The sequence below is a fragment of the Pleurodeles waltl genome, chromosome 6 (assembly GCF_031143425.1).
Source record: "Pleurodeles waltl isolate 20211129_DDA chromosome 6, aPleWal1.hap1.20221129, whole genome shotgun sequence".
Classification (NCBI taxonomy): domain Eukaryota; kingdom Metazoa; phylum Chordata; class Amphibia; order Caudata; family Salamandridae; genus Pleurodeles; species Pleurodeles waltl.
The window spans coordinates 618,993,853-619,015,862 of record NC_090445.1 but is presented as its reverse complement, the minus strand read 5'-3'; the positions used below and the strand labels follow the sequence as shown (position 1 = coordinate 619,015,862).

Sequence of the window (22,010 nt, the reverse complement as noted above, 5' to 3'; positions counted from 1 at the left end):
TATAGCAGGACATTCACATTTGTGTGGAAATGAAAATCCACATCTAAAGGACAGATTATTTTTCTATGGAGAGATCACGTAGGCCCTCACTACAATATTGGCGGGCGGCAGAGGCCGCCCGCCAAGGTTGAACCGCCGGACGGCCGCCAATGCGGCCGCACTCCCGCGGGGTCTATTTTGAGATCCCCGCTGGGCCGGCGGGCGGAAACCTGGTTTCTGCCTGCCGGCCCAGTGGGGATCTCGGCTGCAACACGGGAGCCGGCTCCAAATGGAGCCAGCGGTGTTGCGACTGTGCGACGGGTGCAGTTGATCCCGTCGTGCTTTTCACTGTCTGTATAGGAGACAGTGAAAAGCTTTATGGGACCATGGCAGGGGGCTCCTGCACTGCCCATGCCAGTGGCATGGGCAGTGCAGGGGCCCCCAGGGGCCTCGCAACTCCCCTTTCCCGCCAGCTGGCGGGAGGGGGACTCGTAATTCCCTGGGCAACGCTGCAAGCAGGGCTGCCCTGGGGGATTTAAACCGCCGGGGCAAAAGTGGCGGGAAACCGCCAGTCCCTGTGGTGCGACCGCGGTGCTTTCGCTGCGGTCGTGATTCCCAGTGAAGCCTGTTGGCGGTGCTTCCGACAAATCAACCCTGGCGGTCAAAGACCGCCAGGGTTGTAATGACCCCTTTAGTGTCCTTCAGCTTTGAGGTTCTGCTTACTTTTCATGTTCATGACTGACTCATTCTGGGACCCTCCAGCCTCCTTGTCAGCAGCTTGTCGATCAGCACAATCCTAAGCTCGGCACCCATGAGAACTCACTCCTAAGGGTTTATCTCAACATTTGTCAACTAAATGAATTTGACAGACATCCGTCAAAGATTTGGAGAAGTATGGCTTCTTTGTCATTAAATTAATTGAACTTAAAGTGTTTGGTAAGCGTATCAAGTCTCTCAATAAATCTCTCAGTTGTGTCACCAACTTTGTGTCGTACCTGACTGAAAATATATCTTTTGCAATCAACATTCGCCATTGGATTGAACTAGAGATTTAACACTTATTTGATTTGACTGTATGTAATTTCTTTGGTTTGTTGTAGTTTCTTTATTACCTCTTTTACTCCTTCACCAGCAAGATTTCTGAGGTATTTGATCATCTTTTTGTTGCCTGTTTCTTCTAGTGCAACAATGAAATCATCAAACATTCTTATCCAGGCAGTTCATCTATCACCAATATTTTGCTTTTTGATGGTATCAAGTGGAGGTGGTGGTTTCAAAAAGGCGGTGGTACCATAATTTGCACTTATATCAGCAGCCAGTAAAAGGTTCACTAATCTGACTTGCACTCACAGCCTTTCAGTGGGTCCAACGTGACTCAACATCTTTGTAAGCACAAACCCCTCTGCTTCTGCCTGAGTTGTGGCTCCTGGTGCTGAGGTCAGATGGCTCTCATTCCTATAAATTTATGTAATTTTGATAGCATTCTATATAAATCTGATTATCACCACCTCTAAGGTTTCTCTGCATTTATCTGTTTCTGCTCACAGTGTTCTCTTGCACCTGGCTATTGCTGCTCGTTGTATTTTCTGTACCTAGTTGTTACTGCCTTTAGTGTTTTTCTGTACTTGGTAGCTGCTGCCTTTGGTGTTTCTCTGTACCTGGTTATTATTACCTTTACTGCCTTAAGCGTTATCGTACTGTAGGAATTATAGTTCTGTGTAGTGTAGTTGTGCAGTACCTCTTTAACAGCCTCACTAGCCAATGAAGCATAAACTTCTCATTGAGGCTTTTGTTAACCTGCAACATCGTCACACTGGCTGGAGTGGTGCTTTGACTCTACATACTCCAAACGTCAGTCTTCACTTTGACTGATGCCCATGTGGCATGCACTAGCAGTTTGCTGGACCACAGCAATCTCTCTGGGAGAGCACAGTCAGTCTTCGGGTTACGTATCCCCCATCTCGTCGCCAGTTGTAGCATTCTCCCTAGCCTGGGTACTCATAAATGACTATGTCACATGCCAAGCTTGGTCTTACACATCTTTACAAACTCAACATTCTAACATGAAATCTATTCACCACACCCAAACACTTATGTCACAGTTCTACAGAGTCTATCAGGAACCTAAAGGTCCCATCATCACTAACTCACAGGACACTACAGGTGGGGAGAATTACATTTGCTGTTGAGATATTACACTCCGGGTTGAGATCAATTAAGTGCTATAGTTAGAGTACAACAATGGGTACCAACAACAAAAAAAGATAGGAAGGTAAGTGGGGTATTAGCGATTAGAGGGTTACATGTTTATGTGTTGGAGGGTTCCAACTCACACCTCATTTCATGGATATCAACCAATCTCCCTTTAAACCATACTCCTGCACCCTAACAGCACTTAATCACCGCTCACTCTTGTATTCACCTCACCATGTATTGATCTAAATGAATGATCACACCTAACTCCTATTAATCTACCACAAAGAAACTGGAGTAAATCCAGTGAATGGTTTACCTTGAGAGCACATGATTAAACCCAAATAGCCAACAAAACCTAATAACCACTGGATTAACCACTAACCTTGGGTTCCGGAGTAGCATGCTGCACATTGTAAAGCACTTTAGTGCCTTGTCAGTGATAGTAGGCACTATATAAATACAATGACAATTACATTACCCACTGCTCTTTTTGGCATCTGTACCCATGAAATCGACAGTGATAGCAACCTTATGCAAACAGCACCTAGAGGGTGCAGAGACCAAAATAAACATTGACTCAGAGGGCAGATTTTTGAGTGCACAAAACTGGCCCCCAAAACTGTTTAATGTATGAGCACACAGTAAGGCGAGGCTTGATAAAAAGCATTTGAAGGTGCCAGGGGCACAGTGGCCTGACACATCTTGATTTTCTGAAATATTATCAAGCAGCACACTGTTGTAATGAGCGGCATGATAAATAGCTAAAGATGGCAATTGATGAGTCAAGCTGTAGTAAGCAGGAAACCATGGGATCTGGCATGGGTGGAAAAAGGTCTTGGGTCACATTGGGAATATTGAAGCAGGTGGCAATTGACCTTGGTTCATCCTCCAAAGGATAATGATTGGTCCGAACTGTGGGAGACTATTTCTCACACCCTTAAAAGCATCCCACATAGGAAAACTGCTTCCGCAATCAACTACCAATTGTAGTAGATCTTGCAACATCACCATAGGTAATGACTGCCAGTTTCGAATAGGTGCTGGAGATGTTACAATGAGGTGAAATCCTTTCTGCATATCCGGTGGGTGTGTGTGTGTACATGCCAACACTCTGTGAAGAGATACTAATGAAGCTTGATTTAGTTGCCTGCCAGACTGCCTCAGTTGGAGGGCATGAGAAGTCCTCTTGAAATGTTCCAATTCCAAATGCTTTGTGCTGCAAGATGCTGAATGCATTGATATGGAAATTGAATGTAACAGCAGAGATAACTTCTGATTACACAGACTCTGGCAGGTGGTGGCAATGCATAAACTCCCATGATTTAATGGGTACTGAGCCCAAGATTGGAAAACATTTGGACCCTTTAATGCCTTATTGCATGTGACTGGGATACATTTGTTTTGCACCAGTGCATCTAAAGGTCCTTGAGCTTATTTCATAATAATCTCATAGTGGGGTATTCAATTGAATAAGGGAGGTAAAGAAATCACACCAACAATAATACTTTGCAAGGGTAGGGGGGAAATGGCAAAAATCTTTTGTCTGTGTAGCAAGTCAATAATAGGTCAAAATATCATCCAAGGGGAAAGAGGAGAGCCAGAGCAGTGATGAGAAAATATGGCATAATATGTTGCTATGTGATTCAATAGAAAATTAAATAAACATCAACTAACATAAAAAGTGGCTAGGTACATAATAATCATAACAGGGAAGAACATAGAATCCCTATTTCCACCACATATGGAAGACACTGGTTTAAATGTGAAAGGGGCAGATATTGTACAGCTTAGGTGCCACACTATTCTGGGTACTTCAGTTTTAAAGAGCCTCCATTTTTCCCATGGTCTCGATGGTGATTAAGTGATCCAAAAGAAATATCATGGCAGATCTAATACCTTGCAACACCTATTCGACAATTGTCCAGCACAGAGACATGAATGAAAGTTGCACCACTTGTAGGATGAAAACCAGTCTAACAAGGATCCAAAAGGTTTATTAGTTTCACAGTGAAGCTTTATTATTAAGGGTGGGTATGGCCATCTTGCTAATGTTCTGCATTGAACACAGATTAGGATGAGAAAGCATATTGTTCTAAGTTACAATAATGAGGATTAACTACCCCTATATATCATCAAGGTAAGCATATGGAGAGGAGTATGTCTTTATTATTCTTAGCTCCACCTCCTTGTACCTTGCCGATACAGTGATAATGGATATTGTGTATTTGATTTTTTTGTAGGTTAATCTTTTAACAGTCAAATGGTGACCTGCCACCAAAAGTACAATCTAGCGAGAAAAAGGGATGGAGGATATCCTTGATTCTTGTTCAATAAACTCAGAAGCATTATTAATTGATCCCAATTAAAATGTTACTTTGGGACACAGACCAGAAGGACACCGGCTTGACACTACGGGGACACAGACCAGAAGGACACCAGAATGACATTATGATCTGTCTGGACACAGTGATTAGTTCTCTTGCTATTGATTTGTCTCCTACCTTTCCTATCAACACCACTTTGTTCATTTGTTCACATGGGCACCTCCAGATCCCATAAGATTCCTATCACCTGTGGAATTCCACATGGTCCCCTGTCAACTTTAGCCTTTACATGGAGCCCACTGGGGCTTGTTCACACACAATAGAATTGAAATTGACTATATCCAGACAATATACAATTCTCCTGCTTAATCTCATCCATTCCACACATTCAACACCTCAGACTCTAGTTGCTCATCATCCAAACCTGAATGTCCGGCACCCACCTGAAGCTGAACCTCCGAACTTCAAGACAAAATTGCTGTTATTTGTCAAGAAGAAGAAACAGGAAATAATACAAACATGTCTCAGTGACATGAACCTTGTTGGCATGGAACCCCAACTTTCAGTGAATTCCAAGTCTCTCAGATTCACCTTAGACACTAACCTCACCCTCAAGAAAGGCATTGACAGAAAAAGCAAATAAGTCCTGATACCAGTTCAGTCTTCCAATCAAAGTAAATTGTTTCCTTCAGAACGTAATTGCAAGACTAATGTTCAAGCTCTCATAGTTTTAGGCAGATGGTCCAAATCAGCCATAACCTCTTAATTCTTTTAATTAAACTTAGAAGCATATGAGCGTCTGTTCTACCCCATCCACAACTGAACCCATGGATTAGGTGACATTTTTCCCTTCTTATGTCTACTGATTTTCTTATGTTTGTCTGCCTGGAAGCCTGTGATTCTTTTCTACCCACCTTCCACCCTCTTGGTTGGTTTCTCTGTTGTCCGGTCATATTTGTTTGGAAAGCATTCTGTGATGCACTATTAATTCCTCCATGAATTTTAAATAATTTGATGTGATCATTTGTTCGCTATTTGTTCCATAAAATATGATATTGTATCTTTATTGTGAAGATTTCACAAAAGTATTGTATAATCTCAGTAAAATCTGCATTAAAAAAACTTGAATTTCTACAATATGAAATCAGACTGGTCGAGAAATATAATAATAGCCTTTCTGAGAGAGACTGGGGTGGAAACTAGGATACCGGGGTAAATTAATTAATCATACTGAATACTGTCATTTGATGGATGTTTTTGATTGTATTGTTTCCTTTAGGACACACTACATCATAAGACTTTGATCTATATAATTGTGTCATACCAATGTTGTCCTTTTCTTTACAAGAAATGGAGTAACAGCAGATCTCTCGGTCCTGGATTGCTGATAAATTCCTGTTGATAAAAAAAAGAAAATGAGCAAATATTGTTGATACTTTCAGTGTCCAACTTTCAAATCCATACCCACATGTGAATTCCTGGAAAGGAAGACAATAGACTGGGCAAGCAAGGCTATTCTACAATAATTAAAGGTGATGGAGAAAGGAGCAACACACAAAAAATGACACTATGAGATAAGTATACACGTTTCATAGATACACCAATAATTGGAAAAAAAGACCAATGATTAAAGTTGATTGTTCTGTCTGATCCTCAACGATTGTTTACCAGTTTTTTCCTGTATTTGCTAAGGAATATCTTACCCCTCCTTCAACACTGACAGTTAGCAATCCTACTAGTTACTTTCGAAAGGACTAGGAACGTAGGTTTTAAGTAGGTGTGCCTAGAATTTCGACCTGGCCGCTCCAGATTGTTCAAAACACAGAAGTTAGCCTCCTGTTGGGGCTTGATCACAGTGACTGCACATTTACTCACATTCATTGTTTTCCTGCTGTGAATCACATCATGTTCAAAGTTCTCTCTATGGCCTTTTTGGCTTAGAATGGCACTGCTCCACAATTACTCAGGACTAGGATATGCTCCAGAAAATTTGCTCTATTCTCCATCTTTGTGTGGGCTATTGCATGCTCCTTAGACTAGGCAGAGAAGTGTGGATAGCACTTTTTTCCTGTCTCCCCTCAATCTGGTATTCTTTGTTGGCTCGTGTCATGCCTCTTATTGCCTTTATTTCGCTTAGTAGTTTAACACCTAGATCTTCAGAATTACATTGTTTTAGGAATGTTCTTGAGTCTTCCAGCACACAGTGATAGAGGGAGGACTCTCTTTGGTTTGGCAGTAGTGCACACTACTAGTAGCAAACTCAATTCAAACCCCACTACTGGATTATGTGAAAAGTAGACTGATTTATTTACATATAACATAAGGGAAAAGCTATGTACTAGGGCAGTCTGAAGGGTTGAATAGATCTTCAGGACTAAGAACAGGCCTTTGAGGGGCGCCATAGACATCAGCCCTCAAGTAGGAGCAGATACAAGGGAGAAAAACTCACTGCATATAATGCTCAAAGAAAGATGAAAACCAAGCGAGGGCCTTCTTTTGAATTCCTGCATAGTGTAAGCGATGCAGCAGAGCAGAATGAGAGACAATGTCAATCAAGGCACTTATGTCTAATAGCACTGAACCAGCACTGTCCTTTGCATCTTGGGGACGTGATCTGCCACGACAGTGGCACCAGTGCCATATAAAGGATAGAATTCTGACAACTGGAAGATCTTTGGAGCTTCATTCAAGTTAAGATAACCCTACACAAATGTTACAGTACAATACTCTTAATCATTTATGTACCTTCTTAATATATAATTATATTTAATTAGAACTCGGTTAAGAGTTGGGGCCCGACCAACAAGAAATAAATAATTCACAATAAACAAAACAAACATAGATTAGCAAAACAAGCTAACAAAAAGCTAAATATAAACAGGAGACTTTCTGCCACCTTTCCAAGGAATGAAATAATAGAAATGCGACCAGTAACTGACTGTGCTAAATATGCTTCATTTTCAGAGTGCCCAGGCGATCCTACCTTGGGTGGGTGCAAAACCAACAGTGAGCCAGTTCAATGGATGCTGAATAAAGATTGACTCTCGCTGGATGGCTTGGTTGTTTGACAAATGATGTAACACCCCATTGGCCAATTATTTGATAATGAGTTTGAGAAAAATTATGAGTTATTCGTGTGGCCCCCGTGTTACAGAAGAATGTGGGGATCAATAGTTTGCAACTATTGAAATGTGTGCTTGATTATCTTCTAGTTTAGCCCTATGCAAAGGGCTGTGGTAGTTAGTTCATTTTGCACTTATAGAAGCACAACAGGTAAGCTAAATGATTAGATGTAGGGCTTAGTTGGTTGGGATAGGTATACTTGGAGCAAACAGTATGACTTCATCAATAACATGAATTACACTAGCCAATCTGCCAATCAATCAGTGTTTGCTATTTGGTAACAAAGGTTCTACATGAAATAATAGTTTGGATCCGGCCTATGATGAAGTGAGTGACTTAGTGGTCTGTCAAGGTATCACTGGTAAAGTAGGGGCAGAAAATAAATCAGCCCATCTATCCAAGGTATCAAAGCACCCAAATCTAGCTATAAACAGAATGTCGCAAATGTGTCTTCTGGAGCTGAATCCTCTACTGTCCCCCTGATAAGTTACCAGATCTTGCAGCTGCTGCTGGTGGCCAAACTTACAAATGTGTAAAGATGAAGCCCCCTCAGAAAGTGTCAGTGAGTTTATGGTGGTGTAAATTTTGGTACATTACAGCAATTAAAAAGAACACAGATTATTTCCTTGGCTAGTTATTGGGGTGTAGCCTATCTCCTGAAGTCTTACAGCCTGCTTCAGAGGACTATACCTGTTGTTAAAAAAGTCCTGAGCCCGTGTTATGGGCTGAGCAGCAGGCAAGGGCCTATAGTAAGGGAGAGGATCTTTAACAACTGGTATAGCCCAATTTAGAAGGGTTATGTGGCTATTGGAGCATACCACCCACTAAGGGTAGAATGTTCTAAATTAAAATGGGAAAAACATGAATACACGCATTGGAATGTTGGAGCTCCGGGCTGCCATTAAAAGCCCAGAACAACTCTATTGTCTTCAAAGGAGCTCTCAGCATTCCACACCCACATCTTACCACACTACCCTACCACAACAGCATACACTTTAGCTCATACCACTCAATGATTAATTTGCTTTCCTCAAGTAAATTATTGCTATCCAGCTTTTCATTTGCTCTATTGGTTACTGATAGTGTGTGTGATATGTATGCACATATGAATTATGATGTACGTTTCTAAATACTTCATTGATTTGTTACTAATTTGATGCGGATCCCTTTGAATTCAGAAGACACCTGGATAATGAATAATGAGAATGACGGTTCATGGTAGATGTAGGCAGAAGAGAAAAATAAATAGTTGCAACAACTACTTACATTTTTTCAATGAGCTCTTTCTCGTCCAAAGCACCTGGCAGGTCTCGCTTATTTCCAAGGACTAAAACCTACACGAGGGAGAGAAAAATCATAGACTGTACGAAAGGTAGTGAAACACTACATTCTATCCAATATGAAAGAGAAGACGTTTTGTCTCTAAAGCCATGGCAAGGAAAAAAAAACTTTAATTGGAAAAGGACAGAGCACACTGATTTGAATTGCTTTCGCTAAAACATGCAGCATTTTAAGAACTTATGTAAGACTGGGGAGAGGATATAATTCTTATCAAAGGTAATTTGATATACAATTAAAAGAAGTTTGAGATAGTTTTGAACGTGAGTTTTAATATTAAAATAAGCAGTTTTTTAATGAAGAAAATAAACACTCATTTTAACCATTGATGAGAAGTAATTGGTAGATATGTCTGCCTGAATATTGTGAGTTTTGTAATCTCCGTAGCTTCATTTTTCTACACCGTCCCTTCCCAGCAGAGTAGGAGTTGCATTATTGAATTGAGAATGAAATCAGGAAGGGCATACTGTAACAATAATAGCAGCCTGGAGGCCACATCACAACACAAACTGAGAGTAAGCTACGACCTCTGAGCCAGCTATTTCCCTACAGCATTTGTGTAGTAAAATAACACATATTTCGGCATATTTTTGTCCATTTTATATTCGGAGTGAAAGATACCCAAACTGTCCCAACTAGTATAATTTCTTACTAGTATGAAAGCATGCAGTATAGTCAAAGCTGTGTTTCATAAGAACATATTGCATGAGTGTACCTTCAAAACAGCCCGCCCACCAAAAGTAATACTTGAAATTTAATTTCTCAGAAAAACTAAGATGCCACTGCACCATTTGCGTCCCATTCAGTTTTTGGTTTTTCAAATAGAAGACCCCACTTCTCCTGCGCTCAAAATCCCAGCTGATCACGTTTTGCACATGTGCAGGGGAGAGGGGGATCTTCTTGCTTGCATTAGGGCCAGTTATAGCATTGTTATGTCTATGCTGCTGTTCCATCTCTATTGATGTCAGTCCTCGAGACTGATACCTCGGTCAATATGCCAGGAGTACCTAAAAATACCATACAATGTTATGGCTTGACAGCTCCATTAAAATGGCTGTGCTTGTGAATATTGTCTGAAATGTTAATACTCATAGCACACATGTGAATTCTAGCTGGTTGATACACATATTTTTTCTACAATCCTGGGCTCAATTGACAAAGATGTTGTTTTAACCTCTCTTGCAGTGCCCCTGCCAAACTCCTGAATTTTATGACAAGCTATGAGTTGTCCTGCTTACTCCTGGAATTCAGTTGTGAGTCAGGAGTACTACAAAAGTAAATCACACTCATTTTTCTAGCAAAATGTTTGCGGATTACCCCATCTATTTGCCAAATGAGAACAACTGTTCGTGAATGTATCCTTTTATCTGAGAAATATACCCATCATAATAGTCAACTGTTGGTGGTGACTTTTAAATTCTTCTAGAATTGTGGAAGACCCGCCATTGGAGAGACTTTGCACTTTACTGTAACAGGACTGCTAGATAATTATGTTTTGTGAGTAGCTGTATCTGATGACTGCCCAGAGACTCTTGTAATAGAGATAATAAGCATCTGCCTATCATCAAATGCCAGATACAGAAGCCAAAAGGGCTGTGTCCTTCTATACTTTGAGGTCCAGGTCACTAGACAATGTTCAGCATGAGAATAGTAAAGGCTCCTAACCGGTCTCTTGGAGTTAACGTCCTTTTAATGTGGACTGCTGGAATCAAGCAAGAGACGACAAAATGGGTTGGGAACTGTCAGCACAATGCAAGCACAGTACATTTCACTTACAGTCTTAGCCTACTGTGCAGCCATCCTAAGACTGGGACTGGACAAGTGACTGCCAGGTACTGGTGCTGTCTTAGTGACCAAAACAAGATATGATAGTACTATGCAGACCATTTATCTTCCTTTGAAGGGACTATCCTGGCGTAAATCAAGTCATGTTACCCTGGAAGAGCACAGGACCGTTTGTTGTACCAAAGAAAGAAGAAAGATAGGTAGGCTTGAGGACTTAAGGGAACTGTTTACACGGGCTGTGAAGAGAGGAAGCTGTAGTTTGAAGGAGGGTCCCAATGCACTTTAAGCACACCTGACAACCAGGTAGCCAGCTGTTGAATTAAATGAAGCAACAGAACCATGCAAAGAACATAGTGAAGCTGCAGAGTCTCTTGTACTTCACAGGTGGTACTTGACACCGTGGAGATTCCATCAAGCAAGACTTTTGCTCCATAGCCACTACTGAGGTGCTTGAAAGACTACAGCGACCTCCACCATGTTCAGTGGCAATGTAGGGACTTCCAATCCTACGGGTCGGCCATATGGGCACACTTGCAATGACTCCACTGACATGTAGTGCCCCTGAGCTAAATACCCACACACATCGATGAGTGGCCATTGCGCTAGCAGTAGCGAAGAATAGCATCCTCCGTCACTGGCATCAACCCACCTGCCTCACACCCACAGAAATGGACTGTAGAACTCTACAGAGTAGCCTTGCACAAAAGGTTCATGTATAAACCTGCAGGCAAATTGGAGACCTACAAGAGGGTCTTTGGTGCCTTTTTGACAGATGTCACTGGGTGGCATCTGACTGGACCTGCTCCAACACTGCTTCACTCTCTCTTTAAGGCTAGAGATTGCCTGCTGTTGTGTTCTCATCAAGCTGGAAAGGAAGCAGGAGTCTGGAATAGCTCTTGAACACGAAGTTAATTTCCCAATCAACACCAACCTCCTCACAGCACCGAGTCGCAGCGAACTGTCAAACCCAGCATCTGTGAGGTCATCAGAGTTCGTTGCAGTTAACATTTCATAAAGGTATACTGCAAATTACAGAACAGACAATATAGAACTAAAACACAACACATCTTCCCCCTTAACAAACAAAACAAACCCCACCTAAAACTAACATCTAAAAACTTAGTTCGTAAAACCATCTGCAAATCAACTAAACAAAAATAAAATAATTCCTCAAAACATCACATATTGATTCAAATACTTTTGGTCTATGATAAATCCTCAATACATCACATATTGATTTAAATAAGTTGGTCTAGTCGCATTCCCTTTTGGTCTATCCAACACACCATCCTGAATAACACCTCCCTCCGACCTTTCAGATTTATCGAAGACACCCGCAGCCTGAGTTCTTGAATCACCACATACATCCAACACCCCATCATCCAGTATATCTCCTTCTGAACTCCCTGCGAGCACACCAGAATCTCCCTCATGTAGACCTCTGAATTGCCTCACCTTCTCACTCACACCCCTCTCAGAGATACCACCATCGTGACAATTACCACAAATGTGGTGTGTTATGATAACTCCAGATCCTTTCTGAAATCACTTCTTGCACGTTCTTCCCTGAACTAATGGCCAATTGTATAGTCTCCTTGAATATTGTTCACCCTTTCAACCAAACCGTTGCCCTGCGGGCTATACAATGCAGTTGTAAGATGCTTCACATTAAGTTTCCCTAAAAAATCAACCATCTGGTGTGAGACAAATTGTACGCCATTGTCAGTGACTAGAATCCCCTCCCAATGAAAAATCTCTTTCAAAAAGTCAATTACGCTGGTGGTATTCGGTTCTCTTAGAAACCTGTATGATACCCATTTAGAGAAATAATCCACTGCAACCAACACATATTTCTTTCCATCGTTGAAAACCCTTATAGGACCCATAAAATTCTCAACTCAACTTGATGGTAGGCAGACCTGAGGTCAATCGTGGAGAAAACTTTCATCACCCCCAACCGAGCCAATAGATCTTGAATTTTCAGTAAGGGAAAACAATCAACCAAAATGTTTTCGTTCAGGGACCTCAAGTCCACACACAACTTCAACTCACCTGTTTTCTTAACCGTGACTTCAATCAGAGACACCCATTGGGATGAATCAACTGGTTCAATAACTCCCTCATTCCACAACTCACGCAAGTGCTCTTTCAACTTCCCCCTGACACTCAAAGGCACATTACGCACTTTATGCACCACAGGAACAGCATCAGGTTTAAGAACAATTTTGTGCCCGTACCCCTTCACCAACCCAAGCTTAACTCCGAAAACCTCAGAGTGCTTAATGAGAACATCCTGGATAGTATCCAGTTTTACATTCACTTTCTCTACCAAGGTGATGGGTTGTTCAGTGCTCGGCCTAAGAACCATCCCAAACTGTCCCTGATCCTTCCACTCAGAATATTGTACCCTCTCTTGGCCAGATACACTTTTGTGTTGATTATCTTATGCTGGTCACCAATCTTTTCAATAAAGTACCCCATCATATAAATTTCTTGGCCATCAAATGCCACAGTTATTATATCAGGAGCGGATAAAAGACGGTCACTCCAAAAAGAATAATAATTTGCATCAGATACTATTGTTATGGGTGAACCTGAATCCACTGTAACTTTCAGCATCACTTCCCCTATCATGACTTCACAAACAGGATCCTTGGAACATTTAAAGCCAGGCTTAGGGTTGGACGCATCATCAACAATTGAAACACACCTTTTAGACAGATCCACATCACTTTCATCCATTTGTCTGTCAACAAGTTGTTGATGCTCAACTATGATCATCTTTTGTTTTTGTCTACATACTCGAGCAAAATTAACAGACTTCTTACATTTCATGCACGCCTTTCCTAAAGCTGGACAATTAGGGGAGTAACTCTTGGTATTACTCTTTTTCAAATCCGGGGTAGCAGACATTACGGGTTTGGATTTCTGTGCTACCAAACTTACATTTTCAGCTACACTCCCTCTCATTTTACCCAACTCCTTAGAGGCTAAAACAGAACGTTTGATACCTCTAGCAATTTCTAGAGTTTCACTCAAAGTCGGGTCCCTGCAGCATAAGATCTCTTCCTGAATTTTTGAATCATAACAATTTACTACAAGTTGATCCCTGAGGTACTGATCCAAAGGACCTACGAACTCGCAAGTGGATGCTAAGATTCTAAGTTCAGCCACAAAACTATCAATCGATTCATGCTGAAATTGCTTCCGCGTAAAGAATTTATGACTCTCAACAATGATGCTAAGGTCATCCTTGAAGTGATTTTCTAATCTTCTCACCGCCTTGGTGAACACGTCCCAATCACCATTGGCAAAAGGTTGCGCTTGGGGTTGATGATCAAAAATTCTCTGCCCCTCGGTACCAAGGCAATTGTACAAAATCGCCTTCTTACGAACAGCAGAAAAGTTAACCCCATCTATAGCGACCAAATAACTCTTAAAAGATTAGAACCAGTATTGCCTTCTTATCGTAGAGATGCCAGGTTGAGGTAGAAATGCCACAGGTAAATTAGCCGTTTGCATAGTGAGAGTCAAAAGATGTGCACAAAGTGCAGCAACAGACAGCTAGGTATAAGCGTAAGGATCGCTGTGCAGATCCGCAAAATTCTATAGCAGTCAAAGTACAAGTTTGTGAGACAGAAACTAGAATCACATGAAACGCCGGTCAAAATTTGTTAAATGGGCACCTCACTGTAAATAAACTGCATAAAACGTGTGTTAAACTCGCTTAGCACCCAAAGTGAAGCTCCATTTGGATGCCATATGCCAGAAACAGTTTGAGTAATAGCGTGCAGATAGCTGTGCAGATCTACAATATTCAGTAACAGTCAGAACGCAAATTTGCCAATCTCTGCAAGCATCAGTGAGAAACCACAGCAACCCTGCCGTCTGTAATCCTTTTTGCGTCTGATTTATTTGCTTTTCATGTTTCATGCAGTTGCTTAGCAATGACATCGTGCTGTTGTTTTAGCGTCTATTGCTTCCTGAGTCTAATACTGAAGCTATTCCTCCAGCCGTGCGGTTGCTTAGCAAACTTTGCGTGTCTTTGATGTGCGCCAGCAACACTTGGAACCCTTGGAATGCGGTGCCAGAAATGAAAAACAAAATTGACGAAGAGTCAATGTTTAAAATAGAATTTGAGCCGCACGCGTCCAGATGCCATAATCCTTCATGCGTCTGTAACCAGGCAACGGATTGGCACCACAAATGCTCCGCGCATCCAACCCTGCATGTGCAAGGAACGGTAATCATAGCGTCTGTCACCGGGCAACAGTGACTGTGCCGCGCGCGAGCATAGAAAGACAGAAAAAGAGGATTAAAGGGTTAGTGCAACAGTAGAGAGACGGAATCCAATCTCCGTTTCTAAGGATGTCGGCTTGTCCAATGCTGGTTACACAAAGAACGAAAAGAAGGGCTGTGAGGACCTGAAGCAAAGAATGAGGTCTCGTAGGTTCGAATGGTGTTGATGAGCCACTCGTCGCCAAATAAACGTTGTGTTCTCATCAAGCTGGAAAGGAAGCAGGAGTCTGCAATAGCTCTTGAACACGAAGTTTATTTCCCAATCAACACCAATGTCCTCACAGCACCGAGTCGCAGCGAACTGTCAAACCCAGCATCTGTGAGGTCATCAGAGTTCATTGAAGTTAACATTCCATAAAGGTTGAAGAACAAAGAAATGGGTGGTGCAGCACTATCGGTTGTAAACGCAATTCATGAATAATAATTCAAGAGAGTCCCAATTTGTTGAGCATGTGATGACGCGAAAATTCTGTACATTTCTTCCAGAAAGTTTTTATTTGGTCAAAGACACTTGATGCCACAATAGATTTATTGAGACAAACAACCCAGCAGCCAACGCATTTCGCCCCAATACACTTGGGCTTCTTCAGGGTTGCGAAAGTAACATATAGCCATAAAAAAGTAGTAAAATAACAGTAGTGTTCCTAACATAAAAAAAATCAAATTATATAAAGCAGAGTGAAATATTACATAGTGTAAGGCACAAGACACTAGTTACGTGTGATTTAAATTTAAACAGAAAGGAGAGAATTTCTTCGGATAAATCATAGTTCTGGTTGTAAATCAACCTTAAGTCGTAAGTGATGGATAGAACCGACAAAGAAGAAGAATAAAGAGAAAAAAGAGAAAAAACAAAAGAAAAGAAGTGGATTCTAAGAATTACATTAATGACGAAAAAGTGCACGATAGCAAAATACCGAGAAAGGTGTGGTAAGTATGATGATTACAGTGAACCCTGGACAAAATAATGCCAACATCACCATACCAAAGTGTTTAATGATCCATCACCAGACATACAGTAACAAGAAGCTCAGATTAAGGGCTTAAAAATAGAATGAGAAAGTAAAGTAAAACAAAATGAAAATAAAGAAAAAAATGAAAATAAGTGTAAAAAGAAGAGATAGTTTGCTTTGAAAGAGGAGCACATACCGAGTAGTAAGTTCCAATTTGAAATCGAAAGTCATTCATACAATGAGTGTGAACACGAACAAAGATTCAATGAACTAAAAGTGAGAAAGAAAATAGGGGAAAGGCGGTTCATATATCCAAACATAATAATGCAATGTGGGCAATATCCCACGGAGGTTAATTTGAGTACGTTAACATAGCTGTATTTGTAGGTTAGACGGCTGTTTTCCAGCCTTACCTAGAATATGTAGTTGCACGTTGTTCTCACGTTAAGGATTCTAACCGGCTGGTGAACAGCAGAACGAGAAGAAAGAAAAACGGGCCCGGTCGTGTTGCCGCCCATCGAGTGGAATAAAGTAAGTAGCGCGTCCAGGTGTAAAGAAAATTATGGCAAGAAATGCCGAAAATTTATGGAAGCCGCCGTACGCGAGAAAGAATATAAACATAGTAAAAGGACTATGCCCAATGGGCGGCATAACACAAGTGGTTTAAATGGCGGCCATATTGGAGTGAACAAAAGGAATTCAAAACATAGTAATAAATAGGAGTGTAAGAATGGCAGAATATAAAGAATAATTACCAATAATCGGTAATAGAACAGTAAGAAAAGCAAAAATATGTGCATATATAAAAATTATGTTGTATGGGATATATGTAGAGAAGACATATAGAAGGTCATAAATATTATAAAAATATGACAAAAAAACGGGGAAGAAAAAGTAGAAGAGAAAGAGGAAGAAGAGACATGAAGAGAGAGGGGGGGAGAAAAGAAGGACAAGGGGAGCAAGCAGTCCTCAGTGAAGAGTTCAGTTAGTAAGAAAGTAACAAGACCCCAGTAAGAGAAAGAGGAATATATATAGTGGAAGATAATATTACAATAGTAAGTATGACAGTAATGAGGCCTATGGTCCTTATTATAATATAATCTCAGTTTTACTAGTAATAAGGTCCATTGATATACAATGAGCATATACATATAAACAAAGTATTATCAAAAGGTAATAACAAAACATATGTTTCAAAACCTGATACAGTCTCAATCAATGTATGGAAAATTATAATCTATTTACATGTGTAAAGGCAATTCCTAAGCCACTACTCTATTCGCCATTTTTTAAAAGAAAATACTTGTATTCAATGCTCCACTAACAAACGATTGATATATATAGTATACAACAATACCATTACAAATAGTAATGAAGTTCGTGGTCAGTGTTGTGTCCCAACTCAACCGTGCGTAAACGACAAATCCATGCTGCTTCTCTTTTGTGAAATTGCAGTTCTCTATTCCCCCCCTGGGGTTTGGTGGAATATGGTCAATCCCATGAAATGAAATTACATCGTCATGTTGGTGTGTTGATGTCATGTGCAATGATAATGGATACCTATTGTCATTGTTCCTAATGGCACGTATGTGCTCCTGTATTCGGTGTTTCAGCTGTCTTATGGTACTTCCCACATAAATTTTGTTACTTGTGCATTTCAAAATATAAATCACAAATTTGGTGTTACAGTTAATAAAACTCTTGATGGTAAAGACCCCTGTATTGTTATAACAGAAAGTGCTGGTTTTATCCAGACCAAAGGCACATACATTACATTCACGACATGTGTAGAAGCCCAGAGGCTTGGCTGGAAGCCAAGTGGATACATTGGGTACAGACACAGGTGAAACTAATCAGAAGAAGGGACTCGAAGGGGAGGGACAAAGAACAATCGTAGTCATCTCCCCTTTTATATTTCTACCTCCTTGGCCATTTCTGCTGTTGGTAGGGAGGGAGTGGGCCGCTTAGGGTTCCCTCACTGCCTCCAGGAAAAGTGGATTGGGCCAGGAGGCATGGCAATGATAGATTACTTTAGCCCCTCCTGTAGCCCTGCCCACCATCTCGATTCTGAGAAGAACCTGGGAGAAGAAAGATAATTTCTCCCTGTCCTTCCTAAACGCTGTGATATTACAAGTCATGTCACATGCATATCAATTAGGCAGTGTTAAAGTGAACATAAGGTCACCTCATTTCAGATTTGCTGGTACCCACGAAGGATATGGGTAGACTCACCCTACCATCACAACAACAAAATGCAGATTGGTGCAAATTCAGGCGGGGGGAAGACATAAAAAATGGAGCCAGGGATGGAAAGTGTTCAAAACACTGATGAAGATCTAGTATTTACTGGGTTTGATAAAATGCACACAGATTGTAATTCAGATGTTTGTGGGCGCAAGAGTTGCCACACACATCATAGTTATTCGGGCCACTCTTAATGAGAGCCTTAATGTGTTATTGTAACACTGCGGTACTGAGCACATTTTTCTGATGTTGCATCTTTGGGTGAGCTCAAGCTAGTGCGGACCCTCATAGGCCAGTTAGTCATTGTAATGGGTTGCATTACTAATAGAGAAATTCATGTGAAACTGGACTAGAATATGTCAAATTCTGAGTACTAATCTAGGCACCCCTACTGCAGAATTCATTTCTCTTTATGGTGCTCAGAAACCTGTGCGAAACAGACTTGGAAATAGGGCAATATACTTTGGCTGATGGAGTGAGGCCAAATAAATATGTTTCAGGTCACAAAGAGTTTCATTGGCAGAGCTTTGTAAGTTTCATGTAATGGCATATAATTAGGTACTATAGGTATGGTGACTAAACAGGTTTGCATGCAGGTACCAAGCATAAAACGAACAGCTGCAGCTCAGGTTTGAAGTGCATTTAAACTACTGTTTTTGTGTGTGGGTTGCATGCACAGCAAGGCCAGATTCCATAGCCAAGTCGAGGCATATTGTGTGGGTGTCTCAGCATGGGAAAAGTACAGGGTGTTTTTAACGTTCGTACAAAAGGAGAGACTGGTTTCAGATTTATGTATGAAAAAATCACAATAGAATTTGAAAAGCTAAAGGGATGTAGATAGAGGGTTCCGGTGATGCATATTGCGTTTAAAAGTGATAAAGAATTTGGGGCCAGATGCATCAAAGGGATTTACCCATTCTATGTCTATTGGAAAATGTGTTCGTACATATGGCCCTTGGTGTGTTACCACATTTGGTTGTCATTATCTAAATTGTAGTTTCACATTGTGAATATCACATCTCTAGAATAATAAACTCACAGTAGAGGCAGCTGAGAGGAGAAATGCCAAGGTGGTTGAAATCTTCTCACCATATTTTTGAGCATAGGTTTTTACATGAGATAATATAAGCCAGTGGGAGATCAAAAGCCACAAAAGAATGTCCAAGCTGGTAAAAATGCTCTAGAAAACGTTCTAGAATAAAAAACACTCCTTGGGACAAAATACAAATCTAAAAAAGGTGTAAAGCATACGTTGCTCAAGAATGGAGGGAAGTGGATACAATGGCCACCACAGTGAAAAATGCTACTTACAGGGATGCCTTGCAGCTGGGGCTTGTCCAATAAGTTGTGAAGCTCATTTTTGGAGGCCTCTGTCTTCTCCTGATCTGCTGCATCCACCATATAACTGCAATGATACATGCGGTGAGTCACAATTAGTGCATTTTTCCCCCTTAAAGCCACCACTTTTCTCGTATTTTACTGTTGTTCATTAAATTGTCATGGAGCTATGATTAAGGTGATATATAAAGTGTACAAACTCATGAGGAGAAAGTGAATACTCGTTACAAACAAATGTCTCGTGCGTATTGGTTAACAATTCATTTCTAAATACCTATTTCCGTCAGTCTATCCTTTCCGGAAAATTATTCACTCCTCAAACTTCTCTCCCAAACTGATATATTCATCACCGTCCTCCTTCCTTTATGGATGGTCTTTAGTTTTAACTGATTTCGATATATTTGTAATCCCTCCTCAAGCTTTATTTATTTATGGATGAGTGTATGAACCTCTTTCATGCTGTGAATATTTGGTATCTTAATTTTCATTATTTAATCATTAGTGTAGATAAAACAAACTTTTCTTTTCCCTCACCCGCTTGTAGATTATACAAATGTTCCTTCCTCGTGGGCATGTATAACGTCTGGACATGCTAGATATTTTATCTCTATCAATCCACAGTTCTTGCATTATATTTATATCTCATATTTATAAAGCCCATCAATAATTTATACCTATTAGTCTGGCAATCCTATCCGGATATATGAATCTCCTTGCTCTGGCCCCTATCCATCCAGCCATAGTTCTAATTTCTTTCTAAATGTTCTTAATTTACCTGAGTATGCCTCAATTATCTGTACTCACAGCTGGTGAGATGGTGCCATATCAAAAGAATTTGATATTATTTCAGTACTCAAACTTTTTAGATAGACCTTTTCATCCCCTCTCCCTATATATTTCTCTCTTTCTGATCTCAATTATTTCTTTCTAGATATCATTGATCTACCCTTCCACTTACTTCCAATTCTCCCAATTAAATGTTCATCTAATTCCCCAACATTGTTTTTATAATCCCCCTCTCTCTTTTCCTCTTGCACTCTTTTGGCCTCCGTGCATTTATCAGTTCTTCTCCTCCGTCCTTTCTAGACATTATTAGGGGCTCAGAAGAGTCTACTCAGATTCTGGAAAGCACTTCTTTCAATCCTTTACTGGTGTCATACATTGTATACTTACACCAGTTCACCTGGATATGATTAATTCCCTCATAAAACCAAAACAATTAAGTTTGTAGTTTCCTAAGCATATTCATTTCTCTACTTTAGTAACATTTGTTCATAGTTAGACTATATTTTGCTCCTCGTCCCTGGACTGTTCCAGGTTTCTATTCATGTAATTCCTGTGTCGTTATTTCTTTCTATTGTTATCTATGGTTCATCCTTTAGGTAAAACTGAATGCTAATAATTGTGGTGATAAAAGCATCTGTGGTTTGCAGCACTTACACGTTTCTGGTATGGATTCATCTGCCTGCAGTGGCTGCTCCATCCTGAAGCATAAGTCTGGTAGAGGCAGACTGGGGTCCATGGACCCGTGCTGGAATGGCAAGTACGCGCACAGGAAAACATGACACCCCAGCGGGGATACCCCTGGACTGCTGGTCTTTTGAAGCACCGGGGAGCATGAGGCAGCAGAGTGGATCATGACTGGTTGCGAAACATCAGTGTGTGCTACTATCTCTTCTTAGAGCACAGTTTCCCTAACTGTTTCGTGAAGTACAACCTCCCTCATATCAAGAAGTTACACATTGACGTGCGGTCTTTCTCAGTCAGTGTAAAGTTGAACAATTTCCTACAGTTCCTCATATTAGGAGTGAGCGTTGTGGCAAAAAATACTTTCACTCATTGGGTGTGAGTTTCACTTCTCGGAACACAGGCCAAAGCAATTGCGGACAAGCTTGCTCATTTGGTGAGAATAGCACGTTTTGATGCATGTTCTCTCTTACAGCGTGCGAGTTTCATTGGGTGTGAATGTTACATTTTGTAGCACCCATTTACTGGGTGAGAAATTCAGCGCATGAGTGCATAATCACTTCCTGTGTGAGTTCAAGTCTTAAAGAACAGCCTCGCTAATTTGATTTGAGTTTAAGCCTCGGTATTACCTCTTTGGTGGGAACCCCCACACCTAGGAGTACCCTCTCACTCACTGGGGATAATTATCACTTCTTAGACATTTGCAGTGGTTCCATTAATTTGAACAGAGTTGTGGGCCAGGAACTGTGATGAAAACTCACTCAAGTGGCACTCCCTTGGTTTTGAGGTCTTTGCTCATGCATTGTCCAGTCTCTTTGGGACAGTGAGTCTACCTCGGGAATGAAGAGTCATGCAGCTGAATGGTCGGGGCAGGATTTCAAAATATACTCTTAATTGGTGTAACCAGAGCAAAAAAGTAAGGTTCTGATGGGAAACGGGTGTTGGGCCTAAAAAGGGGGGTCGT

The 22,010-nt window shown here is 40.9% G+C and overlaps 1 protein-coding gene across 1 annotated transcript in view; it reads right to left on the bottom strand.

The window, feature by feature from the left end:
* The window catches only part of ARL8A (ARF like GTPase 8A), a 155,370-nt gene that overhangs the window by 23,939 nt on the left and 109,421 nt on the right, over positions 1–22,010 (bottom strand). Inside the window, exons 4-6 of the mRNA XM_069238941.1 lie at positions 19,553–19,646; positions 8,889–8,956; positions 5,824–5,894 (exon numbers count right to left, since the gene is read on the bottom strand). Coding sequence (XP_069095042.1) covers positions 5,824–5,894; positions 8,889–8,956; positions 19,553–19,646 — 233 coding nt within the window. The remainder of the gene's footprint in view (positions 1–5,823; positions 5,895–8,888; positions 8,957–19,552; positions 19,647–22,010) is intronic.